This window comes from Rhinolophus hipposideros (assembly GCF_964194185.1).
Source record: "Rhinolophus hipposideros genome assembly, chromosome: 1".
NCBI lineage: Eukaryota > Metazoa > Chordata > Mammalia > Chiroptera > Rhinolophidae > Rhinolophus > Rhinolophus hipposideros.
This window is the reverse complement of record NC_138047.1, coordinates 20,952,869-20,965,631: the sequence shown is the minus strand read 5'-3', so window position 1 is coordinate 20,965,631 and position 12,763 is coordinate 20,952,869. Positions and strand designations below refer to the sequence as shown.

Below are 12,763 nucleotides of genomic sequence, written 5' to 3'. Positions count from 1 at the left end.
GCCGCACTCCAGAGATCCTTTGAACCCGGCACTGCCATGGGGCCTGAGACTTGGTGTATTTAAATGTTCCCTAGTAAGGACTGAGAATCACTGATTAATGGGATTCAAAGCATCTACATCTCTTCGTTTGTCAGTTTCTTTGTCTAAGGTCGGTTGCCCATATGTAACAAATCCTTCAAGTACATTAGAATTTATAATAGCTGAGTATTTAATACACACAAGAAAACAAAGTCTTAGTGTTGCACTTCTTTCCTCCAACAAGTAACTGTTAGCAACACCAAGAGAATCACGTCTTTGAGGTTGTTTGATTTATTCCCAAGGTTTAGTCTAATCTAAACAAGGAAAATTACATGCAAAATTCAATGAATCCCTTGATTTTCTGCAAAGCTCAGGATGCTAAACAGGAACTCCCACTATTCCTCAAAACATCTTACAACCCAGATGAACTTCAGCTTTGTCACTTACTAGATTTTGGTGAGCTTGTGATCTTGTTCAAGTTACCTAAAGTCTCTAAATCTTAGATTCTTCATCTAAAAGAATAAATGAGATAATGCATATGAAGTGCTTAGCCCAGTACCTGGCACATGGTTAAGCATTCAGTAAAATCCACTACTAAGCCGATAATGACAACACAAAGATTTTTGTTCCCTTCTGTAAATGGGGAGAGTGAGGTTCAAAGTTAATTATTAGTACTCAACTTTTTCAAATAAAGGACCAAATCAAAAAAGGTCAGAACTCAAGAATTATCAATAACTCCATATTAAAATAAAATGGCTACTTTAATTAAGACGGGAAAAGACAGGAAGATCCATTCTTCTGATCTTTTCCACAAATAATTTCTTTTGTACTTTTAAATACTCAGCTAAATTCTAACTTACTTGTAGGGGACCGACCTTAGACAAGGAAACTAACGTCATATGAAGAAATACAGACACTTTGAATCCCATTAATCAGTGACGCTCAGTCCTTACTATGGACCGTTTAAATACACCGAGTCTTGAGCCCCATGGCAGCGCAGAGTTAAAAGGGTCTCTGGGGTGGGGCCTGAGCGATGGATGCTTCTTTTTCCTAAGAGGCCCCCCCAGTACAGGCATGCAAATAGAAACCATTATTTACCTACCTGCAACCTGTATGATTTGCATAACAAATCCAAAGTTGAGGCTGGTAGAAATCTGAGGCTTTTGAAAGGACTAAGTAGAAAGAAAGACCAGCCTGTACCAGAAACGATTCACTTATTCTACTCAGAGAAGAAGTGGCCACACAGAGAGAAGGGACACCCGCCAGAGGGACACTCTCACTTGTATAACTTGGTGCCCTTTTGTCAGATGCTTGCCATAAAACAATGCATTGTAACTGGGAAACTCAGTTCTCGTTATTCACGGTAGTTCTGTTCTATCAAGTCACGTGAACACTGAACTAGCTCCCAGGGGAAATGCGGGGCTCCTGTGGACCTCTGGTCACAGCGTTTCTGTCAACCCACCAGTCATCGCCTTGTCTTATGTGCGTTTCTGTTTAAAGTCACCTTACTGAATATACACTGTTGGCTCACTAACTGTCCTCAGGCCAACAGCACTATGCCTCGTGCCTGAACGAAGCTGACCAAACATTGTCTCCAGAAGGCGCATCCGGGCCTGCCCTGGGAACACTACACAGCACGTCAGCACTACGCTTGGGGGCCGCTTCACACAGTGAAGTCAACAAAAAGCTCAAAAATCGGAAACACGTGGCGCTAAGCTGACTGTAAAAAGGACAACTGCAGGCTGGGAGCGGAACCAAGAAGGCAGAACTCGGCCTTGTTCCGTCTGAGTCGGCAAGTCCACGCCGGGCGACTGGAGCTTGTGCCTGCAAACGGCCGACCACAAAGCACCGCGAGGATCCACGTGGGGGTTACAGGTGTCAGCGAGCAGGCCAATTTGTAAAGGAATCCACGAATAATAAGGATCAACTGTACTGAGAAAAAAACTGAAAGGAAATGACACTTAAATCCACTACGGTATTTACATTTGTAAACATAGTTCATGTTCTAGATATGTAGACATAGGCCTACATATTAAAGCAGTTTTGGGGAAAGCCACTCCCTCTCACCAGACACTAAAAGAACATGACTGAGCAGAGCTCGGAATAAGCCCACCGCCTGTATGATTAGTGGCTCTTAAGGACGGTGGGAGGAGGAAGTAGGTCTGCTGCTTCGAATACATCCATTAAAGGATGTCATTTCATAAAGTCCCACGAAGGCTTGTGCTTCCCTCCTTGCCTGCTAACCACACTGAAGAAGAGAAATACGACGAAGCAGATGTGATTCGATGCTCTCCCTGAGACAGAGAGGAAACTCCGCCCCCAGGGGATCGACAGGAAGGGACCCCGCGCTGGGCCAGATGTCTCAACAAGGACAAACCACCCAGGAGGGAAGAAAACATTAACTGAATTATACCATCAGAATGAATTACTTCCTAGCTGCTCGCACATAACCTATTTGTACCTGAACGTTATGGTCAGTTATTTAATAGAGATGTCATTGTGATGTTTTGATAACGTGATGAATGGACAATACTACCACTGACTCGATAAGAATGACGCTATCTGGAGCTCTGGGAGACTCCACCTGTTCAAACCATTCACACGTCCACTGCTGCAGGGCTGTCTCCATGTGTCCCAAATACAAAAATAATAGTTATCGGGGAAATGGATTTTTAAGTGCAGAAATGGCAAAACTAAAATTACATGACTTAAAGTGTCACGAAAAGCCTGCTTTTATATGGCTTTTTCTCCAATCCATGAAATGACTGAAAGCATGAGGGTTTTGCAAATAAATGGCATATATTAAGTTCCCATTCAGGAAGGTCAATTTCCTATATAAAAAGTACCATAACTAAACCATTTTAAGTCCTCTTAAAACTGAGTCTAATATACGATATCCTTCTTAAGGACAAGGTCCATAGTTCAATCACCTTTGTGTTTCCACACTGCTGAATATTCAGGGCTATTTTTAAGTGACTTTTTAGTACAGTCAAATTCTGGGAGAGGCCGAGAATCTGGCCAGTAAGGCTGTCTATAGCAATATTTTACCTAGTACTCCTTCAAATAAAATTTATGATTCTTTTACGCTAGGTGAACAGTACAACTGAAGTGAGAAAGTTAAAGTATATTTAGGATTCACAGTGAGACGAGAACCTTAATCATACATATTCTACAATATTAAGGCGGAAAACAGGTAATAATAGCAACCCCCTTTGTATATAATAAACGTAGCTCATCCCCTGAGATATTTTCCCCGCATTTCTTTAGGAAAAACCACAACAAATCTTCAGCAGAAGAGGAGATGCCTTTGGAAGTCAAGGAGAGTCACAGTCGGCAATAGGGTTGTACGTATATGGGATCCTCTTACCTCACTGTAGGAGGAATGAAAAGAAAAACAAGCTCTGTATGAACTCTCTCCAGTCCTAAAGGGAAATGAAAACACAAAATTAAAAGGTCACATAACAAAATTAAGCGAAGTTCTGTATCTCGAGCCGTCTCATTTAGGCTATTCCAGTAGGAAGTCACCCCACAGTCAAGAATTTCCTCCTGGGATAGGAGGGAACTGTTTCCAAAAATATAAATATCTGTGGACATTGTGAACAGCCAATATAAAGGAAATGTTGCTCAAAAATGGTGATCGTCATGGTATTCCTGTATTCCACCAACGGCTCTGTTCCTTCCACCATCAATTCATAACTCCTTGCCAAGCAAGGTACCCTCAGTCTCCAACCATCTTATCTGCCCAACTCTAGCTGGGCAGATACTAAATAACAGTGAAAAAGTATTTTTAAAAGGTTGAAAAACAATGGGACTATTTTCCCAAAGACGTACTGGCTGATGGTGTTAGCTATCACATAAGTTTGGAAGCAGCATCTCTGTACTTTAAATGGAGTTTAAATTTCAGAAGTTATTTTCCACAATTATATTATGTCCTCTTCTTGGGCTTAGGCTAGATTGCATTTAAACTAAAATCAGACAATTTACCTCAAAGCAAGGTTTGTCTCCGAAGACCTACGACATTGCTTTCTTACCTCACAATTATATTTGTTTTTCTGGTTCTTTCTCCAAACCACATCGTGGATGGCTTAATGCTGATTGTGTGGAGTGGAATTCTATTTTTGGAAGTAATTCCACAGGGTAATTTATTCCACTGAAAATATTCCTCTGCCTAAAAAGGATTTTAAAAATATAGAAAAACAGTTCAACATTTTCAATAAATCTGTTTGTACGAAAGGTCTCAAAAACAATTGGAGGTTAGTTTTCAGACATGGGGGGGGGGGGGAATGTAGACATGAGGAAACAATCAGATAATTCCAAATTGAGGAATGCTCTGCAAAACAACTGGCCTGGACCCTTCAAAAGTATCAGTGTGACGAAACAAGCTGGAGATCTGACCTACCTCACAGGAGACTGAAGAGGCTGAGTGAATGTGATACATGACTCTCCATTAAAGCCTGGATGCCCTGCTCCACCCCCACCCCTCACCCCCACCGCTACAAGCTTTAAATGACAGTAATGGGATAACTGGGGAAATCTGAATATGGAACATATAATACCATAGTACCGTATCTGTGTTCAACATCCTGAGTGAGAATTGCATTGTGGTTATATAGGAAAATGTCCTCATTCTCCAGTGACACGTGCTGAAGGTTTAGGGTGACGTGTCATGAAGTCTGCAACTGCCTCTCGAAGGGGTGGGTTGGGGGTGACTGGTTACATGGAGAGACAGAGGGGCGAGAGCGTCCATGTGGCCCAGGGTTAGCACATGGGGGGATCCAGTCTCACAACCTGACTGTTTTTTAAATTTTTCAAAATAAAGTTAGAGAAAATTAATAACAACAATATTTTTTAAAGGTTGAAAAACAATGGAGCTATTTTCCCAAAGACACTGTGTTTAGATGGAATCCTTCAAAAACACGAGCACTCCATCCAAATCACAGGTCCTCTGGCTTCTTTGGGTCTGTTCCCTCTGAGATGAGAAGCCACACACTCGGCACCCTGTGCTGCGTTCACTATTTTTCAGGCTACGTGACCTAAGAAACCCCTGCAGCTTCCAGAGGTAGTGGTTCAAGGCACATAGTTCTGTGAGAAATTACAGGAGCAGCAGTTACAAATTCAACTGCTTTATGAGATGTGAGAAAACTCAGAGAAAAAAAAAATTGGCCAATTAAAAGATTGATGGGGAATGGGAGGCCTAAGACTACAAGGTCCAACAGAAAAAGGACAGTTTCATTCTGTATTTACATTATTTTTATCCATCCATGAATTCACTGGGCATGTGTGTGCACGTGTGTCCACACACAAACAAAATGATGAAGTAAATTCATGAATGCAAATCATTTCTTACCTTGTGGCTCTTCTACCTACAGTGGGTCTGAAGTAGTATATTCCATGCTGTGGGTAAGAATTCTTTTTTTTAATTCTTTATTTTAGGTCTGAGCAAAATTATACTCGGTTTTTGGCTGATGGAGGCAATATTACTATCATGGTGATTATTTAAATGTATAAGTGCTGTGTTTACTAAGATAAAAATTACTCAAGCATTTGAATGCTAAGAGACTTTAAAAGTTAGAGGATAATTATGATCACACATACCACTGCATTTAAAGATCACTAATTAGTATTAGTGATGCTGAATGACTATATAAAATTTTTTTAATGTTAAAGGCAAATTCAAAATTTAATACCTGGCATTTAATAACAGAAGGGCATTTAATAACAAAACGGAGTTCAATGGTGGCATTAGAAAATGCATTACAAGTGAGTTGAAAAGACATTAGATGGATGTTGGATGGATCTTGAGATTATTATGCTAAGCAAAATAAGTCAGACGGAAAAAGTTGAGAACCATATGATTTCACTTATATGTGGGATATAAAACAGAAAATAAAGGAAAAAAACAAACAAATAAAGAAACAAAAACTCATATACACAGACAATAGTTTAGTGGTTACCAGACGGTAAGGGTGAGGGGTAGTAGATGAGAGTAAGGGGGATCAAATACGTGGTGATGGAAGGAGAACTGACTCTGGGTGGTGAACACGCATATGATATATAAATGATATATTATAGAATTATACACCTGAAACCTATGCAACTTTACTAACCATTGTCACCCAATAAACTTTAATTAAAAAAAAAACACTAGAAATATTCATTTGAAATTGGACCTGCAATACATGTAACTATTTCAAAATTCAAAGTTATATCTAGCTATTTATCTCAAATGAAGAGCAAAATAAAGTTTGTAAATGCGTGGGTCATGAGTCACAAAAATAAGTAGCAATAGATTATGAATGTTTTCTTAAATTATAGACTAACATTTTACTAATTTCATTACAAATAAATTTTCATTACATAATTCATTACAAATAAATATATCAAATGTGTACGAGGATGTGTCATTAAAAAACTATAAGTATCTGTGTCTACAATTAAGAGGTCTGACAATTAAGTTCGCAAACTTGTTCCAACAATATTGCTAACCTTTGTTATCAGAGGGATTATCCATTATGAATTTGTACCAACCGGACAGTTAACCAAGTTTATTATTTTGAAGTGCTGAAAAGGCTGCATGAAAAAGTTAGACGACCTGAACTTTTCGCCAATAATTCATGGCTCTTGCATCACGACAATACACCAGCTCACATGGCACTGTCTGTGAGGGCGTTTTTAGCCAGTAAACAAATAACTGTATTGGAACACTCTCTACTCATCTGATCTGGCCCCCAATGACTTCTTTCTTTACCCAAAGATAAAGGAAATACTGAAAGGAAGACATTTGGATGACATTCAGGACATCAAGGGTAATACAACGACAGCTCTGATGGCCATTCCTGAGAAAGAGTTCCAAAATTGCTTTGAAGGGTGGACTAGGCGCTGGTGTCAGTGCATAGCTTCCCAAGGGGAGTACTTCAAAGGTGACCGTAGTGATATTCAGCAATGAGGCAGGTAGCACTTTTTCTAGGATAAGTTCATGAACTTCATTGTCACACTTCATATTTACTAATTATGAAGTTTATGATAATGAAAATCCAGTAGTATGTAGTTATATGATCTTGGGCCAATAACTTAGAATCTCAGCCTCAGTTTTTACATCTGTAAATCGAAGAACCTAGAAAATGGAATTTCTAAGGTTCCTCCTGGATCTAAATTTCTGTTTTTCATGGATCCTACAAACAGTAAGAAAAGCATTTACTACCATGTTTCCCCAAAAAGAAGACCTAGCCGGACAATCAGCTCTAATATGTCTTTTGGATCAAACATTAATATAAGACCCAGCCTTATATCACATAAGAGCAGGTTTTATATAAGAGCCGGTCTTACATTATAGTAAAATAAGACCGGGTCTTATATTAATGTTAGCTCCAAAAGACGCATTAGAGCTGATTGTCCGGCTACATCTTCTTTTTGGGGAACACAGTATGTACCTTTGGATGGCGACACGCATGGATCTGAGTGTTGCGGTCTGTGGTGAGATGATGGAGAATGTCGGGCATGTTTTGAAACATGTCTAGTCTATCCACATGAACCTGAGGAAAATAACACATATAAGAAAATTATTTGACTTGTATTCCTATAAATGGGGTAACTATGCAGGGGGAAATCATCCAGTCAGGGAACTCTTTCTTCTTTCTTGAAACCTATACTTTGTCTCTTTCGATGCACATTGGTATTCCACCAGAATGTCAACAGGCAAAGGACAAAGACCATATTCACACCCATCAGCATTGCCACCTACTGTTTGTGGCAATAAAAAATTCTGGACATTCCGTTGGTGGATTTCACTGGATCATGCTAATACTGTCCTTCGGTTCATCAAGAGTCATTCAATTAATATGTATTGTGCACCTACTGTATGTCAAGCTTTCTTCTAAATATTGGGCATGTAGCAGAGAACGCAGAGGACAAAAGCCATCAGGAATGACTCGAGAAGACACACAGCATGCCACAGAAGGGCGGTATGGGGGGCGGGGGGTGGGGCACAAGCAGGAAGCAGAGCCCCATCCTCCCTGACCACACTTCTCTTTCTTAGATGGAAAGAGGGAGGGCAGATGCAGGAAAACTGAAAAAAAAACCTTGGCCACCTTTAGAATTTCAAGGTTAATACATTTTAAAGGGTTAAAACCAATGTGTCTGTTTAAAGCTTCTCTTCTGAGTACTTCAAAGTTAAGTAACATGGACAGTACACCCTCACTTAATGTCCTCAATAGGTTCTTGGAAATGCAGCAAAACGACGTGTAATGAAACCCTCTCTACCACAGGCTGATCGATATAAACGAGAGTTCAGTTCCCACAGCATCTCATTGACCTTATAACAAAACAACATTATTCAAGGACCTCCTCTAAGGTGATGTTAGGATTATGAAATGGCACCCCCAAAAAAAGATATTCTCATTTTGAACAAAACAGATTAGAATGAGGTCAAATTGCTGTGGCAATTAATACTAAGATAGGTAGGAAAAGAACCCAAGCATAATGGCTCACTTATCCTGTGGCTTTCTACCTGTTTATTAAAGACTGAGAAGGGACAATAAATTTGCTGTTTTGGTCTAAGAAGGAGACAAAAAAGGGTAAATTCTGAGACGTACAGAGAGCAATACAAAAAATTCCATCCTCACAGAAATGAAGGAGCCTGAAAAGGTGGCCATAGGTCATCACTGAGGTCCCTTTGTCCAAAACTCAGTGTTCTCCCTTTTTAAATTCCTGATCTGAAATTCCTAAATTCCTTGTTTCTCACCCCTACAAAGGGATAAGAGACTTAACAGAGGGCTCCCCCACCTCGGCCTCCCCATGATTTCTCCTGCAATGCTTCTAGGGCAGGACTTCCAGTGTTTTTGAGTTCACACACCAGTAAAAGTTACAAAGCGAATTTGGGACTGGTAAAGGTAGTTGCTACCTTTATATTACGCCAAGAGAAGACATGAAAAAAAAATTATTGGATAGTACTGTAGGGGTGTGTGTGTGTGTGTGTGTGTGTATACATTCCTAATAGCACTGTGATTTTAATGTAAAAGGCCCTTTTAACACCAAAAATCTCAGAACGAAAGTAAATCCTTCCCCAAATGGAGAACTGGCAGCTTTACACCAACACATTTGGACAGAAGGACTTGAGGAACGAAGAAATTAAGGAAAGAATGACTTAGGAAATAACGATTTATAAAAGGGAGGGAAGGAGGCATTTTAAAATTTCAAACGCAGAAAAATTAATCTTTTGTTTTACTAAATTACATTGCATATAATTAAGTTCTTGGCACAAGTTTGTTAGCTAGGGGGTTGAAATGAAAAGATACAAAGTAGAACTTAAACGTCCAATGAGTTCCAGCACTTGGTTTTGTTCAGAATCATTACTGAAAATCCATCTTGTCTTAGGGGACAAGGGCGGAAGCCACAGGCTGTGTGTGGGGACAGCAGGACTGGGGGTGGGGTGGGGATGGGGAGAGGATGGGGCGGATAGGGGAGTAGCCCTCACTCACACACACATACACACTGGGCCCTGCTGCCCAGGGTCCTGAGCATCTGAACCATCTGAAAGGGACAGACATTTTCAGACATTTGTGACCATGACCCACAATAAGAAAGTTTTCCACTGCAACCTGGTACGCATACACATACACGTGTATGTGCATGTGTCTGATTCCGTCTGTCAACTTTCACAAAAGCAACACACTCAGATATTTTCTATTCTAGTTCAAATTTATTTTCAATGCTGGTCACAATCACTAAATTTATTTCATGACCCACAGTTTTGAAAAAGTACTTCCTCTATGAGACGTTCCACCAAAGGACACTTCTCAGCCATCTGGGCCACTGTCAAATCCCCCAGTGGGCACATGACTAAACAAAGAGGACATATTCACAGGGGCTGCCAACCTGTGCCACACACATTTTGATAGGTTGTTTCCATCTGTTACTATTTCCAACTTTGGGGGGTTGGGAGAGGGAGGAAAGGTAAAGCGGGGAGGATGGAAGGGCACACCAGAGGAGAAAGAGACGCCAACGTACCTGGACACCAAATTCTTCACTAAGGTTGGTGAACAGATACTCATACCCGTAAGCTGCTTTGCAGTTCAGCCACACGACATGGTAGGGACTCCGAGTGATCCAGCTTCGAACCAGCTCCAGGATTCCACTCAGACACTCCCCCTGAGCAGGATTTTTAAAAGGCATTTACCGCTTTTAAGAAGAGCTCCCTTTCCATTCCCAGCATTCCCAGATATTAATGCCAGTGGGGACAATTATGATCTGATTTGTTATCCCACAAACTTCCTTTTGGAAACATGGCCACACCCAGATCCCCGTTTCTCCAAGGAGACTTACCCGACTAGGAATTTGATAAAATTTGGGATCGCAGAAAGTAGTATCTAAGTACACACTCTGGATATCTTTCACTCTGGGGGGGGAAAAACAATTGGTGTTAATCATCTAATGTGAAATAAAATATGTAGAAAGTTTAAACTCTGTTATTTACAGGGTGTTCTATTTCATTTGGGATTTTTTTGTCAAAACAACTTTGTTGGGAAATGATTTGCTTATAATACACAGATTTTTGCATATATGGTTCAGTGAATTTTGACAAATTCCCATAACTACTACCCGCGTCAACACCTAGCATGTTACCATCACCCCATTTCAAGAAGGAAAACTTACTGTTACAAATATTACAATCAGGTTTGATTTCTAAGAGAAGTAAAGGCTTGTCTTTGGAGGGAGCGGGGCAATAAACCTTTTAAAAATGATGCAGTCTTACATTCAAGAGTTATAAAAAGCCCAGTACCTGCCCCCATAGTGCAGAAGCTCCATTCTGGAAGTTTCTCCTTTAGCCAGTCTGAAGTCTCCTGTATACAAGACAGTTCCATTATCACCCTGAAATAAAAACCTGCAAAGGAAATATATGTCAGTGACTTCTCGGTTTTATACAAAATCCTAATAAAGCAAATACATGTTAATTCCATACCAAATGTCTCCTGCCAAACACAGCCACTACGACACAGTGGTAATGGAATTTCAATAGCGTTATATCACACGGGGCACTCAGCTGCCACCTCTTCCTGGGGTGGAAAAGAAATGACACTACTGAGTTTGCAATAGATGTCCCCTGAAATGTATTAGCACTCTCAGTGTATATTGAGTTCATTCCTGCTCATGGAGAGAAAAATCCATGTGATAGGAAAATGCAAAGCCCATGGAGAAATAGCAATGAATACTTCCTTCCATGATGAGAAAGCCACGTTGCAAACTTGGTCTCCACCTCAGTTCCCCAAGTTCAATTTGGAAACAAAGATTAAAGAAGGTGCCATGAAAATAGCCAAATCTCCCTACCCATATTAATTTCCAGAACCTAAAAATCTATTTCTACAAATATAATACATATAATAAAATGACAAAATAGATGAGTCCTCTTACATAACTGATCCTGGGCAATGACCAGCTGGTAAGAGAGTCACAACAATCTCTTCCTTCTAAAAAGAAAATAAAGAAGAAAAAACACACAATAGAAGTTATCATTAGGACGCAGCTAAATAAAGCCCTCCTTAAATAGAATATATTCAAGTACTTCTCAAGAATGTGATGCCTTTTCTCCTCATTTCCTCTCTCTCCAAATCCTCTAAATAAATGGATTCCTTGCCCACAAAACAAACGATTAAGTGTCGGGTTACAATATGACAGTAATTTCACTCTCTGGGAATTACACAAGAAAAATGAAAACTTACATCTACACAGAAACCCATACAGGAATTTCACAGCAGCATTATTCACATTTGCCAAAGGGAAGAAACAGCTCAAATGTCTATCAGCTGATGAATGAACAAACTATTTATGGTCTGTCCGTACAAGGGAATATTTTTTGGCCATAAAATGAAATGAAATACAGACACTTAACTACAGCATGGATAGAACCTTGAAAGCATTATGCAAAGTGAAAGAAGTCACTCACAAAAGACAATAAACACAATAGTATGATTTCCTGTGTATGAAATATCCAGAATAGGCAAATCCATAGAGACTTCTAGAATAGTGGTTGCCAAGGGATGAGGGAAGGGAGAAATAAGGAGTAACTACTGATGGGAACAGGGTTTCTTTTGGGGTGATAAAAATATTGTGAAATTGATTGTGCTGATGGGTACACAACTCTAAATATACTTGTGCCATTGAACTGCACACCTTAAATGGGGGGAATTGTATGACAAGTGAACTAGATCTCACTAAAGCTGTTATTACAATGAAAACAAAAGCCTGACGTAGCCTGTTCCCACCTCACCACACTGCGCACTGTTAGGGCTGAGCCTGATGGGAAACAGTCTCCCAGCCCTCAGGGTGGGGGCAGCGCTCTGAACACACCTGCTCCTCCCCTCAGTCTAACGTCCTTCTTTCCATGGCCCCTTTGAAACGGGGTCTCCCACTGGTTGGAGCTGGAGACACAACACACAAAAGCCCCAGCACGAGAAGAGACACGACAGCAAGACTCTGGTCCACAGCTCTCTGGGGCCTGAGGTTGAGAAAGCCTTTCACCAACGTGTGTCACAAGGAGGCGAGGCAAGGAGAGTGCGTCTGCAGGAGGCCCGTGTTAGCTCATGGAGCTCAGGCCATCCTTTCTCCCTCTTCTGAAGCCCCCCTACATCGGCCGTGCAGTCCTCCCTCGGGACAACGACTTGATGAGGGGGACTTCAAATGCCTCATCTTCTCCAAAGAGGAAATGTGAAAAGTCAGCCCCCGTCTGATCGCGTCACACAACAACGAGCAC

The 12,763-nt window shown here is 40.6% G+C and overlaps 1 protein-coding gene across 1 annotated transcript in view; it reads right to left on the bottom strand.

The window, feature by feature from the left end:
• Window positions 1-12,763, bottom strand: part of DCLRE1C (DNA cross-link repair 1C) — a 34,541-nt gene that overhangs the window by 10,398 nt on the left and 11,380 nt on the right. The window contains 7 exon segments of the mRNA XM_081025629.1: window positions 3,386-3,440; window positions 4,050-4,186; window positions 7,449-7,550; window positions 10,024-10,164; window positions 10,339-10,411; window positions 10,796-10,897; window positions 11,425-11,480. Of these exon segments, the coding sequence (XP_080881755.1) occupies window positions 3,386-3,440; window positions 4,050-4,186; window positions 7,449-7,550; window positions 10,024-10,164; window positions 10,339-10,411; window positions 10,796-10,897; window positions 11,425-11,480 (666 nt within the window).